Raw genomic sequence first — 17,207 nt, 5'->3', positions numbered from 1 at the left:
GGTTACATAAGCTCATGACCGAGGGCGCACTTCACAAGAATGGATTGCTTTTGGATCGCAAAATAAGGCATCCTGCTGAGCCAGGGCGACTAGACTATGGCTAAATGCAGTACAATACAAATCACTTGAGCGTCGGTGACGCCCCTTCTCTTCGATCTTCTCGGACGTCCTGATCTATCTTTGGCGATCTCAACGACGAGATCACGTTCTGAAGAACCCGCCGCCGATCGTCGGATGTCTGAACTTGACCCTAAACGGGGGTGGCCAGTGCTTACGATAGCTGGGACGATTTTGAGTCGCGTTCTAGAACCGAATCCACCCCTCAGTCGACTAGCACTATAAATCGCAACTCTCTCGCGTGGATGGCTAAGCCGGTCTGACTAAGTTGGTCCGTCTGACGGCATGCAGCGCAAGTGCAATTATAGATTAGTTTATTTTCATTTCGCGATATAAATCGAAGAGATGCGGTACAGGAAAATTTCGGAGGCCATGCGGAGCACGGCGGGTGTAGCCTTGCACTTCAGAAACGTGCGGCGAAGTATTATATGTACAATGTATTATCGTACTGTACATATAAACAACGTGGTTTCACACCGATTTCGCTGATGGTGAGTTTGCGGGGTTAAAAAAAAACAGGATAATCCACATAGAGTAAGTGGTGCCTTTCTCGCGCGTTGTAAAATATGAAGAGACAAACTTATTGGACAGGTCTAAAAAGCAACTGCATTATTTCCAGCGCCTAACATTTATTTGCATTCATTTCAATGCATTTTAGCAACTCCGCAAAAAAGGTAGATTTAGATTTTTTTTAGGGAGTGAAAAACACCGATTTGCTAGCAGGTTGCATTCGACGCGGAATGTGGCCTTTTTTTAATTATTGAAAATAAGCCCGATCGAACATTGCGTTTCTTTTTGTATACCCACCCTATAGGTCTCGGAATTTTCTGTCGGTTTAGGAGATATTTTATAGCGTTTCCGTATACGAGAAAGGCAATAAAAACAGGAGAATGATGTCTAGAATAGAACACGACCTGATGATGTCCAGAATAGAACACGATCTGATGATGTCCAGAATAGAACACGACCTACATTTTCAAATTTGCAAAGTTGAATTCCAATGTCCTCAAGTATTTCGAATTTTAGATTGACTTGTAAGCACCAAATAAAAACCCAATTTAATGCACCTAGTAGTGATACTGCCTTTCTCGCATTTAGCCAAGACACCAACCTTGTATGATTCGATACACAATTTTCTTTATAATTTTTAAACGTAATGGTCAATCGTTATCAAATTCAATAGTTATCAACTAGGCCTTGCTATCTGTCGGATGCAACTTGTTGCTAGAAAATCGATTGAAAATTACTATGTATACTAAGTTGGATAATGCTTCTATTAGCTTTTGTGCACACACAAAAATGGAGTGAAATGATAGCCTTTCGGTACAACTTTGTTGTACGAGAAAGGCAAAAAAACATAAATGAGAAACAAGTAGAGACCTAATTTTAATTAGAATAATTTCCAATTTACAATCATAATGAATAAATGCTTACTCTCGATTTGCATCTATGTAAACAATGCGTGGGGAAGAATTGATTCGGAAAATATATTACAAGTGTTTGACGTCTTACTATCGACAGACATATGATTTCCGCACAATGATTTTCGTATCACGCTGTACGCGTACAGAGACAAGATGACATACATCTTTTCTTTCCACCGTTGTATCTATTTGACAGCTTGTTTTGAAACTGATTCTACCGCTTTCCAAAACTATATTTTCCATCAAAATGAATAGAAATCATAAACTGTTACTATAGTTTTTATTAGTATTACACAATATTTACCCCTATTTTTTGAATAAATTGTGAATTTTCGCCAGCAGTTCATTCATCGATATGAAAACGTCATAGTTTTCCAATTATTCGTATAAGTATTTTAGCAGAAATATGCGAGTTCTTGCAAATATTCCGCAGGACGATTATTTCTGCGGACGTTAATCACTCTATGCTACACCCAACTGGCGGTTGTTAGATTTTCTAACAATTCTGTATAAGAATCTACCAAAACCTGTATAAGATCTGGGCATATGCGAAATTGTTAGATTCTGACTAAAGGCAAATCAAAGATCCCGCATCCTTTCCAATCCCTAGGCCTCATTCCAATTAAAACCCATGCACAAAATGTTCGAAATCATTGAATATCATGCAAAAGTGACGGTAGATTTTCCCGGTAACAACCCAAGAACTGGCAAAATCAATAGGAAGACATCTTCAGAGCATAATTGTAGTAAATAATGGGCTTACGAATAATTATTTTGGCAATGTTGTGACAAATATCATCCGGAATTGCAAAAAACCCGATTTTTACTCAGTCAGCTTGCAAATGTTTGTTTTTATTTCATATGTCAAACGGCGTATTTGACATTTCAAACAACAAATTATGTTCTGTTTCGTACAATACAACGGTCGAAGGGCAGGGTACGGAAATCATCGTGCTATCGTGATACCAGCGTGATTCTGGGTGACAGACATATGATTTTATGCTGTACAGTGATATTGGTATCATATATGTGTCACAAGTATTATGTGATACTGCCTTTCTCGCATTTTAGCTAAGACACCAACCTTATATGGTGCTAATATGGTTCGATGTACCATTTTCGTTATAACTTTTAAAAGCAACGGTCGATCGTTATTAAATTCAATAGTGATCAACTAGGCTTTGCCCCTTGTAGAATGAAACTTGTTGCGAGAAAATCGGTTGAGAATTAGGGGAACGGTTTGGCACTTCATCGCATAGCACCTATTTCCGTACTATCAAAAACAGAGCAATGAAACGGTATTTGGTTTGTTTCTTATTTTTGTGATTTTTTTCAGCAGTGAGCACACATGTTAGCAAAAAAAGCGACGAGATTGGTCCTGTATTTCTTTGTTTTGCGATGAGATGAAAATATGTACAGTGAGATGGAAAACGAAACAGTTCCCCTACTATATGAAAAGTTGTCTAATGTTTTTCTTAGCTTTTGTACACACACATACACACATACATACACACGGACAGACAGACATTTGCTCAGCTCGTCAAGCTGAGTCGATTGGTATATAACACTATGGGTCTACGAGGTTTTTATAAAAAGTTCGTTTTCGTAGTGAAATAATAGAGAAAGGCAAAAACAGAGAAATCCACCTAGCGGTGATGCTGCCTTTCTCGTTCATTATAAAATGTATCGAAAAATGTTTATTAGGGAGGTAAATAATGACTTAACGCACAAGTTTGTGATTGTTTGGAATATTTCTTATTCTTCATTGACTTTCAAAATTCATTCCAGGGGCAGTCAAAATTTGTGCATGTTAAAAATCGGGTCATCACTATGTCTTACACATATTTACTATGGAAAAATGCAATGACAATTATAGCATAACATATGTGAATGTACAAATCGTGGGTGGCTATACAATGCTCAATTAAAGAATCTACTGTAGATTGGTACTTGGGATTAGTACCTTTTCTTATACGGTAGCAGTTTTGACGATGGTGAGGTCCAGCCCATAGAGAAGGATGTTAGGGCAATTACTGAAATGCAACGGCCAGAAAATGGTACAGATTGCACACGATTTCTTTTAGGAATTCCTTTAGGAGTTCTTTGGAAATCTCTCTAGGAATTGGTACGGAGCTATCTGAAAATTCGTTCAAAAATGTTGAAAGGAAATGGTGGAAGAAATTCCTAAAGAACTACTAGATGAATTTCCGAGGGAATGGAATGTCTTACCTGGAAAAATTCCAGTGGAATTGTTAAAATAATGTTCGAAGGAATTTTGTAGAAATTTTTAAAAGTTGGTATGTATGTATGTATGAGTTATCCGCCATCCTGACTTGAGTCTTGCTCTGCATACGGGATAGGCAAATTTTGGGCATAATTAGATGTGTTGTAACTATGTCAATTATTATCCGATTTGTACAATTCAGGGATGCATGAGCTAGAGATTTAATGTTGTTTCACCATATGTACATGGAACCGACCATGGCCATTGGATACCGGAGATATTCCGGGTTTTTCGAAGGTAGGTTCAGAACTGTTAATTTGTGGTGGGCATTAGGATAAGTTGTGGTTAAAAATCAGAAGGGTTATGTACAAGACACAACCGCCCAACGTAAACTACGTAAGGCAGTTTTGTTCATTGAGGATTGTAGTGCCATCATGCATGAATATTTTTAGAAAATTCATTTGATTACTTATGTCACTGGTTTCGAACAAAACTAGCGTATCTTAAGATATGAAAATTGTTGGATACGACAATTGTTTAAAAATTTTACTATGAAACCCAAATTAAGTCCTCAGAGGTAATGATGCCTTTCTTGGATCCGAATTGCCTACATTTGGGTTTTGAAGCATTTGATGAAATATTTCAATAGAAGAAGCCCAAGTGAAGCATTCTCTTTCCGTTTGCAACATTTATTATTCGGAAACATTCCAATCATAGCCATATCTTGTTTTTCGTGCATCACTAGAAATCATAAAATGTCAATCATGTACCAAAACCCAATTAATTTGGTTGTGGTGCGCGCGAGTAGTAAACGTTGCGGACGGGAAAAGATAGTGTGTGTGTTATTACATTCTAACTCCTACTGTCTGGCAGTGTCACCAGTGTTGAATCTCAAAATCTCAAATCTCATCGGCGATTCAAACCATGCGTGAGTCAAATCCCATCACAATTATGGCCGAGAGATTTGCTCATGATTTGAATTGCAATTTGCATCATTGCATGATATTTACGTGTTCTTCATTGTTGAATGCATTGAATTAACTATTTTTCGTCTAAAACAATGGCTACTAATTATATATAAACAAAACATACGTCTCGATTCTGTTTGGCGCTTTTCTGAACGAAATCATTTTTTGGTGAGTGAGCGAAGCGATGCGATTCTGGCCGAGAAACTCAAGCGTGATGCTTCCCCTACAGAATCGCAGGCGAGTTAGTTCGTGCATGAAACCTCGATGATTCAGATTTGAGTATGATTCTACCAACACTGAGTGTCATTATGGATAAAATATTCGTGCAAACATTTTATTAATATCATTGCAAGACTTATGAATCAGGGAGCAAGAAGGTGATAGCTCTATTGTATCTCATATAGCCCGTTTCAAGAACGTATGCGTTCCGAAGCTTTTGTCGTGTACAATAAGTACTGCATTATTGCACCCACGTATTATAAAAATATCTTAAGTGCATTCACACTTCCTGAACCAAAACTAAATCCTTCTGATTCAGGCGCGCATTTAATTGGACAAAATATTATTAGGCCGATATAAATATTTTTTTTTAATATGTCTCAACCACCCCCCCCGCCCCCCTTACCCCCCTTCGAATTGTTCAAAAATTACAAATTAAGGGGCAATAAAAATACAATTTCCGGTAAATCTTGAGAACTTTCAAAACATTCTTTAACAAATCCGTGGAGATTTTTTTTCCATTTTTATATTTATTTTTTACTGGCAGACCCGTCGAACTTTGCTTCGCCTAAAATTGATTTATTCTCTGATTAATTCTCGAAATATGCATAAATTTTTGGTTCATTTGTATGGAAGCCCCCCTTTCCAGAAGGGGGAGGCGTTGCAAACCACCACAGAAACATATCTTCCCTTCCAAAACCTCCACATGCCAGATTTGGTTCCATTTGCTTGATCTCGAGTTATGATGAAATTGGTGTTTCATTTGTATAGGAGCTAGGTTTCAAAGAGGAGAGGGGTTTCTAACCATCTTAAGAACCTTCCCCGGCCCCAAAAACCTCTGCATTCAAATTTTCATGCCGCTCGATTCAGTAGAAGGGCATTGGCATTGATAACAATTGATCGTCTCATGCCTGCACAAACATGCCCCTATCTGGATCACTTTTTATACACCATGCACTACATTATGCTACGTACACACCAGTCAAGCAGTTTGACGAACATTGACTCCGCCCCCAAGAAATCGCTTCGGTTGCTGCTTTGTTTGAACGTGTGTGAAGTTGTTCGAACAACCATTTGACAGTTGGCGGCTCGGTTGGAAAAAATTAAAACGGTTTGATTTTGGTTTGAGTTGTCGGGGGTGGAGTCAAGGTTCGCCGAACATGTTTGAGCATTTGTAGTGAAGTTGCACAAATCCCCATATATTTTTTGATGGTTGGTGCTCGAGTTGGTGCTTCGGTCGTTCGTGTGTGATATTGTTGGTCAAATAAATTGATTGTTCGTGTCGCTGTTGATAAAACTTGATGGATGTTTGAATAAACGGGAGGTGGAGTCAATGTTGGTCGAACTGCTTGACCGTGTGTACGTTCCATTACGCATTTTTGTTACATTTGTTTCGACCGCGGTCACTGGTCCGGCTCCATTGTTCTACTTTTTGTGCGAAACACCGCACAAAAAGGAGAGTCCAAAAGCCAACCGCACAAGCCAACACACCAGCGCCTCCTAAAGGCCGTCATGATACATTATATTTTAAAAATTAAGTAATAGCATAATAATAATAATAATAACAATAATTGAAATTGAAGTTGGAGGGCCAAGCCGGCCGATCACTGTACATGTATAAAAATGATTGTAGAACAAAACATGTTTTAAATAAAGAAGAATTTTACTACTACTACTTACTGCCAACCGCACTGAACGGCGACGGCCGAAACGAGACTCTTGCGGACAAGAAAAGAGGGTACTGCCAAAATGATCCAATACCCTATTTTAACATTCATAACCCAAATTTTCAATATAATTGACAAATTGGTAGAGAATTTCCGAATCGATTGATATATAAATCTCAAAAATCCATCGGAAGATAAGGGCGCTATTAAAGTTCAAAATCTTACATGATTTCGTGACGGTCTCGAATTTGGAAATTTTCATTTGTCACCCTGTATCCGAGTCTTCCCCTTAGACGTAGTTTACGTCAAAACAGAATAATATTAGTAACCACAAATAATAGGGCTCTTTCTGATTGGAACCATATGTTGTAATTTGAAATCGGACCAGAATCAAGTGAGATATGGCCAATTGCTTAGAATCGGTGCCGGTGCCGGGAGTTTTAAAAAAGACTAGGCCAAAAATCCATCAAGCTTTTTGACCGATCTTTCATTATGAGTACACTCCAGAAGTCTTCTGTCACGTCAAGAATGAAAAACCAACCAAAAAGACAGATTCTGAAGTCGCTGGGGTGCTCCCGGGAAACCCGTATAGGGGACATTTCAGTTTTGGCACCAAAGCTAGCCATGCGACGATTTGTTTTTCATGGTTTTCTATCGGGAAGCGAGGTATGTAAAATGGACCACTGACGGCTTTGACCGCTTCCGGGACCTACGGATTGTCCCCGAGGGAACCTGTAGAGGGGACATTTAAGTTATGTCTCCAAATATAGTCATTCGACGGTTCTTTTTTCATGATTTTCGAATGACTTCTGGTCGTCGAATGACTTCTTTTTGCTCTAAAACTGAAATGTCCCCTTCTACAAGCTCTCCTGGAGCAATCCGTAGGTCCCGGAAGCGGTCAGAATCGTAAATAGTCTTATATTCAAACCTCGCTTCCTGATCTAAAACCATGAAAAACAACGGTCGAATGATTAGTTTCGGCGCAAAAACTGGAATGCCCCCTTCTATAGGTTTCCCTCGGGCAGTTGGTAGGTTCCAGAAGTGGTCATAGTCTTCAATGGTCCATTTTATATTCATATTGCGCTTCCTGATAGAAAACCATGAAAAAAGAGCTGTCCAGTGACTTGTTTTGGCGCTAAAACTGAAATGTCTCCTTCATCAGATTCTTTGGAGCAATGCATAGGTTCCGAAAGTGATCTGAATCGCTAATAATCATTTAATATTCATTCCTTGCTTCTTGAACGAAAACCTTGAGAACAGAACCCTCGAATGACTTATTCTGGTGAAGAATGTGAAATGTTCTTTTCTACAGGTTCCTCGGATTGTTCCGTAGGTCCCGAAAGCGGACAAAGTCGTCAATAATACATTTTATAATCATACCTCGCTTCCTGATAGAAAACTATGAAAAAAGATCCGTCGTATGACTAGTTTTGACGCTACATCCGAAAAGACCCTTTTTACAGGTTCTCCTGGGAGTAATCCAGAGGTCCCGGAAGCGGTTGGAATCGTCAATGGTCAATTTTATATTCATTCTTCGCTTCCCGATCGAAAACCATGAGGAACGAGTCGTCGAATGACTAGCTTTAGTGCTAAACTGAAATGTCCCTTTCTACAGGTTCCCCGGGAACAATCCGTAGGTCCCGGAAGCGGTCAAAGCCGTCAATTGTCCATTTTATACTCATACCTCGCTTTCTGATAGAAAACCATGGAAAACAAACCGTCGAATGACCAGTTTTGGCGCTAAAACAGAAAGGTTCCAAAAAGAATTTCTGAATAAATTCGTGATGGAATTGTCAGATTTTATATTAGGAGCGTTTTTGAAGAATCTCCAGAAAAATTGGTTTCATTTGTGGAAGTTTTTTAAAGGAATTCCTGGAGAAATTCCTAACGGAATTTTTGAAGGTCTATACTAAAATGAGTTTCTTGATGACTTACCGAATAAATTCCTGAATGTATTTCCTAAAGAATTATTTGAGGTATTTACAAAAAAAAATCTGTAGGACTTTTCGAAGGAACTCCTGCAGTAAGCTCCCAAGGAATTCTTGAGAATATTCGAATATCCGCAACCACGATAAAGTCCTGAAGAAAGTTCTAAATAAATTTCAGAGAGAAATTTCGAAAGAATATAAAAAATATCTTCCTAGATTTTCCGAAGAATTTATTTGAGGGATTACTGGAAGATTTTCTATTAGAAATTCCTTAAGAAATTAAAAAAAAAACTAAATCAAATTCCGAAGTTTTTCTCCTAAATGGATTTTCGAATGTATTCCTAAAACAGTGTCCGTAGGAATTCATTTAGAACTTCTTGAAGGATTTTCTATGAGTATTTTCAAAGGAATTCTTAAAGGAATTTTCAAAGGAATCCTCAAAAATAGATTCGAATGAATTACTTAAGAAATTCCCAAAAGATTCTGTAAAGAATTTTCCGAAGCAATCCCTAAAGTAGAAGGAAATTCATGAATGTACTTTTCAAGAAATTTCCGAATGAATTTTCAAGGGAATTCTTGGTGGAAGTTCTGAAGGAATTCATTAGGAAAATTCTATATTAATTCTTAGAATTCCTTCCTTGAAATTTCTGAGGAATATCTTGAGGAATTTCCACACGAATTTCTGGATTTATATCCGAGGTACTTTCCAATGAACTCATGTGCTGTGATGCGGGAATGTCCTAGTGGACAATGTAATGTACACTTTTGCTGTGAAGATACAAGTTATAGCTATTAGGATGTTCCCCCCTTAAGTCTGACTGTAGCTAGCAATTGTACAAAAAATCCTAAAATTCATAAAAAGCATGATATGCCTTGCTGTGTGATTTTTTTTCTCAGCTCAAAATTCTTCACGCTGATTCACGACGCCGCCGCCGCCGCCGAACATTACTGACGCCGTGACGCTGCCGACGCCGCCGCCGCCGGTGTAAAATTGGCCATACGCCGCCGCCGTTCACAAATACTTCGGCGCACAGGTCTAAATAAATGATCTTCTGTAAACAATTCCGTGTGCACCAAGGTTGGCAATTTTCGATCCCGAAAAATCCTGCATTATACAGACCGATAGTTCCAAGGATGGTTTGAGATGCGTCTTGCTTCAGGACCATGGTCCCGTAGCGTACGTGTCAAGAATGGCCCCAAATAGAAAAAGAACTGCTGGCGGTTGTTTTTGCCTGTCAAAGATTTCATTACTTTATTTACGGTCGAGAGTTTGTAGTTCTGTCGGATCACAAGTCACTTTAAGCTTTAATCAAAAGGAATATTGATGACGTTACACCTCGTCTCCAACGTATGTTCTTGATTTTGCTGAAGTATCCTGGAATGTCTCTAGTGTATACTCTTGGAAAAAGTTTGCTGGTGGCCGCTGCGAGCTGCTTTTCCAGACACTGGTGCAGCCCAAGAGGATTTGGATAACATCGTTCATGCCCTCGATAAAAAAGCTTGCATGTCGCAGGATAATTTCGATCTATATGCAGCGAAGCTGAATCAAGATTAACGGTTTATGCGTAGCGTCAACTATGTTGAGAATGGATGGCTGTCATATCACAAACTGGACGACTTCAGTCAATTGTTTTACAAGTATCGGAAAGAGCTCCACTTTGAAAATGGGCTTCTTTTCAAGGATCATCGATTGGTGGTACCTACTGGACTTCAAACAACCATCTGCAAACGCACCGCACTTATGTAAGAGCGGAAAAAAACGTTATCTCGAGCAAGGATACAGTTTTTCTGGCCTGGAATGACTAATGACATAGAGGAAATGACCGCCAACTGCACAGTTTGTGAGAAGTTTTGAAGGAATAATCAAAAGGAGCCACTTGTGCAGGATTTACCACCGGAATACCCGTTCCAACGAGTTTCGACAGACATCTACGAATATGGCGGTCATGACTGGTTAGTTCTAATTGATGCGTATTCCGGATTCATCATGCTCTGATCGTTTGGGAGATAAAACAACACGCAGTGTTTGTAAGCTCTACGACCGATTTTTCAATTGCTACGGTTACCCAACAGTGATTTGCAGCGATAATGTGCCGTTCGACTCCAATGAGTGTGAAAGATACGCCAATTCTAATAACATTACGTTCGAGTTTTCCAGCACTCGATATCCCCAAAGCAACGGACTTGCGGAGAAAAGAGTGGCAATCGCCAAAAACATCTTGAAGCGGTGTTACGAAACGGGTGATCTTGATCAGTTTCATTATCGTCTTTGGAGTACAACACAACACCGATTGCAAGTATGCAGTTATCTCCCAGCCAGTTATTTTTCGGAAGACTTGTGAAGACTCATTTGCCTATTGAGGAACCTCTATTGAAAAGAAACGACCTAGAGGAAAGTGATGTGCAGCAGAGAATACGGCGTAAGTGTGCTATCCAGAAAGGTTACTACGATCGTCATGCAAAGCAGTTACCTATACTCAGTGTTGTAAAATGTCATTTGCATTCGGATAATTTTCCCATAACTTTTTTCTGAAGGTAGCCATTATTCCTGAGGTATGGCGAACTTATAACGCTTAAATGTGCCTACAACTTTGTCTAACAAGACATTGCTGTAAATATGTAATCTGAGGCGTGGGCGGCAATATGTCATTCAAACGACATTATGTTAAATGACACGTGACATTTTGGAGAGTTTTCACTATCCAGCCTCATATGTAATATTTAGAGCAATGTACCCTTGGACAAAAATATAGCCCTACTCAAGCGTTATGAGTACATCTAAAATTATGGAATAAATTTGGCTTCTGAAGAAAGTTATGAACAAATTAGTCAAATGACATGCAGATGACATAGGGGCAGCAGGGACTATGTCCAAGGGCTTGACGATCCCTCCCCAGGCCATCTGCGAGTTGTGGCGCCTGCCTAGGATGTGGTGGGGTTTGACAGTGGGCCCTGTTAAACCTCTATAAAAAGCTGCATGTATCCGCAAGTAGGCTCCGCCAAAGCGACCGTGTGCCGCTCAAAGCGCACAAGCCCAAGTCCTGGTGTTAGGTGGGACGCTAAACAGCCCTGACACGACGGCCCTCCGACGAGACAGGAGGTTTGCGCAGGCCCAATAAGCCGCCTTTAAAACAACTATTACGAACGACATAGAAGATAATACGACTCGATACAATCGGCAACGACTTAGGCGACGAATAAAGGATCACGATTGGAAGCTTGGAACATGGAACTGCAAGTCGCTAGGCTTTGCAGGTTGCGATAGGATAATCTACGATGAATTACATCCCCGCAACTTCGATGTCGTAGCGCTGCAGGAAATCTGCTGGACAGGACAGAAAGTGTGGAAAAGCGGGCATCGAGCGGCTACCTTCTACCAAAGCTGTGGCACCACCAACGAGCTGGGAACCGGCTTCATAGTGCTGGGAAAGATGCGCCAACGCGTGATTGGGTGGCAGCCAATCAACGCAAGGATGTGCAAGCTGAGGATAAAAGGCCGTTTCTTCAACTATAGCATCATCAACGTGCACTGCCCACACGAAGGGAGATCCGACGACGAGAAAGAAGCGTTCTATGCGCAGCTGGAGCAGACATACGATGGATGCCCACTGCGGGACGTCAAAATCGTCATCGGTGACATGAACGCTCAGGTAGGAAGGGAGGAAATGTATAGACCGGTCATCGGACCGGATAGTCTGCATACCGTATCGAACGACAACGGCCAACGATGCATAAACTTTGCAGCCTCCCGCGGAATGGTAGTCCGAAGCACTTTCTTCCCCGTAAGAATATCCACAAGGCCACATGGAAATCATCTAATCAAGTAACGGAAAACCAAATCGACCACGTTCTAATCGACGGTAAATTCTTCTCCGACATCACGAACGTACGCACTTACCGCAGTGCGAATATTGAATCCGACCACTACCTCGTCGCAGCATGTCTGCGCTCTAAACTCTCGACGGTGATCAACACGCGTCGGAGTCGTCCGCCGCGGCTTAACATTGCATTGGGCGGCTACAAGACGGTAGACTAGCCCAAGACTACGCGCAGCAGCTGGAAGTGGCACTCCCAACGGAAGAGCAGCTAGGCGCAGCATCTCTTGAAGATGGCTGGAGAGATATTCGATCCGCCATTGGAAGCACCGCAACCGCTGCACTAGGCACGGTGGCTCCGGATCAGAGAAACGACTGGTATGACGGCGAATGTGAGCAGTTAGTTGAGGAGAAGAATGCAGCATGGGCGAGATTGCTGCAACACCGCACGAGGGCGAACGAGGCACGATACAAACGGGCGCGGAACAGACAAAACTCGATTTTCCGGAGGAAAAAGCGCCAGCAGGAAGATCGAGACCGTGAAGAGACGGAGGAACTGTACCGCGCTAATAACGCACGAAAGTTCTATGAGAAGTTGAACCGTTCACGTAAGGGCCACGTGCCACAGCCCGATATGTGTAAGGACATAAACGGGAACCTTCTTACGAACGAGCGTGAGGTGATCCAAAGGTGGCGGCAGCACTACGAAGAGCACCTGAATGGCGATATGGCAGACAACGGTGGCGGTATGGTAATGAACCTAGGAGCACGCGCGCAGGACATGCGACTTTCGGCTCCGAATCTCCAGGAAATCCAGGAGGAGATCGGCCGGCTGAAAAACAACAAAGCCCCTGGAGTTGACCAACTACCAGGAGAGCTGTTTAAACACGGTGGTGAAGCACTGGGTGATTACCAAGGTTTGGGAGGATGAGGTTCTGCCGCAGGAGTGGATGGAAGGTGTCGTGTGTCCCATCTACAAAAAGGGCGATAAGCTGGATTGTAGCAACTACCGCGCAATCACATTGCTGAACGCCGCCTACAAGGTACTCTCCCAAATTTTATGCCGTCGACTAACACCAATTGCAAGAGAGTTCGTGGGGCAGTACCAGGCGGGATTTATGGGTGAACGCTCTACTACAGACCAGGTGTTCGCCATACGTCAGGTATTGCAGAAATGCCGCGAATACAACGTGCCCACACATCATCTATTTGTCGACTTCAAAGCCGCATATGATACAATCGATCGGGACCAGCTATGGCAGCTAATGCACGAAAACGGATTTCCGGATAAACTGATACGGTTGATCAAGGCGACGATGGATCGGGTGATGTGCGTAGTTCGAGTTTCAGGGCATTCTCGAGTCCCTTCGAAACCCGTAGAGGGTTACGGCAAGGTGATGGTCTTTCGTGTCTGCTATTCAACATCGCTTTGGAGGGAGTAATACGAAGGGCAGGGATTGACACGAGTGGTACGATTTTCACGAAGTCCGTCCAGTTATTTGGTTTCGCCGACGACATTGATATCATGGCACGTAACTTTGAGAGGATGGAGGAAGCCTACATCAGACTGAAAAGCGAAGCTAAACGGATTGGACTAGTCATCAACACGTCGAAGACGAAGTACATGATAGAAAGAGGCTCAAGAGAGGTCAATGTGAGCCACCCACCACGAGTTTGTATCGGTGGTGACGAAATCGAGGTGGTTGAAGAATTCGTGTACTTGGGCTCACTGGTGACCGCCGATAACGATACCAGCAGAGAAATTCGGAGACGCATAGTGGCTGGAAATCGTACGTACTTTGGACTCCGCAAGACGCTCCGATCGAATAGAGTTCGCCGCCGTACCAAACTGACTATCTACAAAACGCTTATAAGACCGGTAGTTCTCTACGGACACGAGACCTGGACGATGCTCGTGGAGGACCAACGCGCACTGGGAGTTTTAGAAAGGAAAGTGTTGCGTACCATCTATGGTGGGGTGCAGATGGCGGACGGTACGTGGAGGAGGCGAATGAACCACGAGTTGCATCAGCTGTTGGGAGAACCATCCATCGTTCACACCGCGAAAATCGGAAGACTGCGGTGGGCCGGGCACGTAGCCAGAATGTCGGACAGTAATCCGGTGAAAATGGTTCTCGACAACGATCCGACGGGAACAAGAAGGCGAGGTGCACAGCGGGCAAGGTGGATCGATCAGGTGGAGGACGACTTGCGGACCCTCCGCAGACTGCGTGGTTGGCGAAGTGCAGCCATGAACCGAGCTGAATGGAGAAGTCTTTTATGTGCAGCACAGGCCACTCCGGCCTTAGTCTGATGATAAATAAAATAAATGCAGATGACATTTTACAAGCCTGCCTATACTTAAACCTGGCGAGAGAGTTCTTTTTAGGAAGTGGCACTACGGCTTGGTAATTCGGGACGTGAATCGGCATTCTTATGGCATTCGAGATTCTTTTGGTAATAATTTTCGACGGAACCGGAAGTTTATGACACGTACCATCAACAACGAGGTCGATCCAAGTGAAGTTCTACTCGAAGATCATGCTATGAAATACTTCTCCAATCATAGTCCACCCAGGGTTGTTACTCCACCTGATGACGCTCGTTGCGACGTCACTAATTACGTTGCATAAGATCAGCAGGAAAGGGGTCGTTCAACAATGATGTCACAGGTCTTATTGTTCCATGTACCATGAAGCACTGGCCATCCGGAAGATGCTCCCTGAAGAACTATAACTCGAGCACGACGCTACGCATCAGCACTCAAAAAGTCAAATTCCCAGATGAGCAGCTGAAATACCGTAAACCTAAAATCCCAACCCCGTCCGTCCTCAAATTACGCAATCTAACCTTGAGTCACCACGAGTATATTGGTCTATGTCCCTTCCCTCTTACAAACTGTAAATAATAATGATATTAATTGTAAGTTAAGTGTTCGTTAAGTGTTATACACGCCTGAGCCTGTAAAATAAATGCAATACTAGGAACTTTTTTCAAATGGGCGTACATGATTCTGACCTTGAATTTTGGAACGGCCATTGTGCTCTTCATTCATACAATTGTGGTGAACTTATGTGCCTAACAGAAAGAATAGATTCCGAACTATCTGGTAGTAACGTTTGTTAAACGAAATGTGCTGAATTGAGAGAATACTAACCGTTTCAAATTTCAAAGTCAAATACAGTTACGCCTATTTGAAAAAAGTTCCTAGAATAGTTTAAAAAAAATGATGTCACAGGTTATAGGGGGGATGGGGTCTAAGATTTTGTGACAGTACAGGTACTAGGTATACAAAAAAGCGTGGCCGTCGTTCGTTGAACAATTTATACACCAAATTTTTTTTTACACGTGTAAAAAAAGTTTTTAGTTCAAAATTTGAATATCCGTGTAAAAAAAAATATGATTAAATCAGGAAATTTTCTTGACGAATCATGCAAAATGGAGCAATTTGGCAAACAATTTGTATGGGATTTTTTTTACACGGCGGTGTAAAAAACAGTGTTGAAACACAATCGGGTGTACTACTTTAGGATTTGGCCCACACCTGTAGTAAAGCACATCGATTACCGCCTGGGTGCTGCGGATAGAGCCGTTTTTTTGCTCTCAAGCGAGTAGAGGGATATTTTGAAATCAATCCCATTAGCAAAATTATTTTGCAGTTATTTGGCTGTCAAACATTTCCCGCTCTTCGAATTTCTCTTTCCATGCTGCATGAGGGCGCACAAATGCGCGAGACTCTACATGACTTTACGATGGTTTACATACCTTCCTGCTCCAATCAGCTGCTGAATCTCGAAAATTCGTAACGAGTGCTTTTTAGTTGCATTCCTAATAATTTTCCACTCGAAATATAATGTGAAAATATTTGTTATGAAGAATACAAAAGTGAGTTTTTATTTTTTTTTTTTTCAAATAATAATAATATTGCTCAATATAGGATCTGAAACGAACATAACCACAATCTTCAATGTTTGGCTCCGGCACAATAGAAAAGTTTGGCTTCAGTTTGACAACCAAATCGATTCTATTCGCACCACCCAGATTACCACTATAAACCTTTCATAAGAGTGTATAGAAATTCGATTTAAATAGCCCGCAAAAAAAGGAAATTGGTTGTGGCAGCTGTCAAAAATGTTACTTTGAAAAAAGAGAAACAAAATTTTGCAAAAAATAATAGGGGAGGAGGTTCGGTTGTGGGCACCGTTCGGTTATGGGCACCCCTACGTATCTTTTGACAGATAACATAAAGCTGTCATTCTGGCAACCGTAATTAGTTTGCTATTGTAACATGATGTTTTGTGCTCAATATCAAACCGGATGGAGATCTCTACATTGAACTAGGAACAAATCAGTTTAAAAAAAACAACACGAAAGTGTCATAAATTGAAGTGATTTAATTCAAAAAATGAGTTCCAATGCATATTTATTAGAGTGGGGCGCAGTTGTATGGAAAAAACGCGAACTTCATCCGATCAAGTGAGATCAATGTTTTTCTTAATAGTTTTGGGACCCCAATCAACTGTGCAAAATATGGGCTCGATTGGTTGCAACCTCGCATGCCGCATCGCGTTTTAAATTTACATGGAGATTAATATGGGAAATCGTACTTTTACATTTTTGCTCTTAGTGGCTTCAATTTAACATCAATCACGTGACTCAATACGTTAGCATAAAGTCTGAAAGATGCCGAAAGGCTTTTCCAAAAATATTATTACGTTTCGAAAATTGATTGTTCAAACCATATGCAAAAAATCAATGTTTCTGCCAGCACTACCGGACAACCTATGGTTCGAAGGGCAAAACCCATCTTCCTTCTTGCCGGATTTTTTTCTTTGTGAAATAATT

General features: G+C 41.4%; 1 protein-coding gene across 3 annotated transcripts in view; it reads right to left on the bottom strand.

The window, feature by feature from the left end:
• LOC134204745 (lysophosphatidylserine lipase ABHD12-like) overlaps positions 1-17,207 on the bottom strand; it is a 46,113-nt gene that overhangs the window by 15,871 nt on the left and 13,035 nt on the right. Inside the window, exon 1 of one of the 3 annotated variants that reach the window (XM_062679565.1) lies at positions 31-374. The exons of the other annotated variants lie outside the window; for them this stretch is intronic. Within the exon in view, the coding sequence (XP_062535549.1) occupies positions 31-71 (41 nt within the window). The 5' untranslated portion in view covers positions 72-374. Of the gene's footprint in view, positions 1-30; positions 375-17,207 lie in introns of those variants that run through there. 3 annotated transcript variants of the gene reach the window in all.

This window comes from Armigeres subalbatus, unplaced genomic scaffold (genome assembly GCF_024139115.2).
Source record: "Armigeres subalbatus isolate Guangzhou_Male unplaced genomic scaffold, GZ_Asu_2 Contig857, whole genome shotgun sequence".
Classification (NCBI taxonomy): domain Eukaryota; kingdom Metazoa; phylum Arthropoda; class Insecta; order Diptera; family Culicidae; genus Armigeres; species Armigeres subalbatus.
The sequence above is the reverse complement of the archived record's forward strand: the minus strand, read 5'-3'. Positions and strand labels throughout refer to the sequence as shown.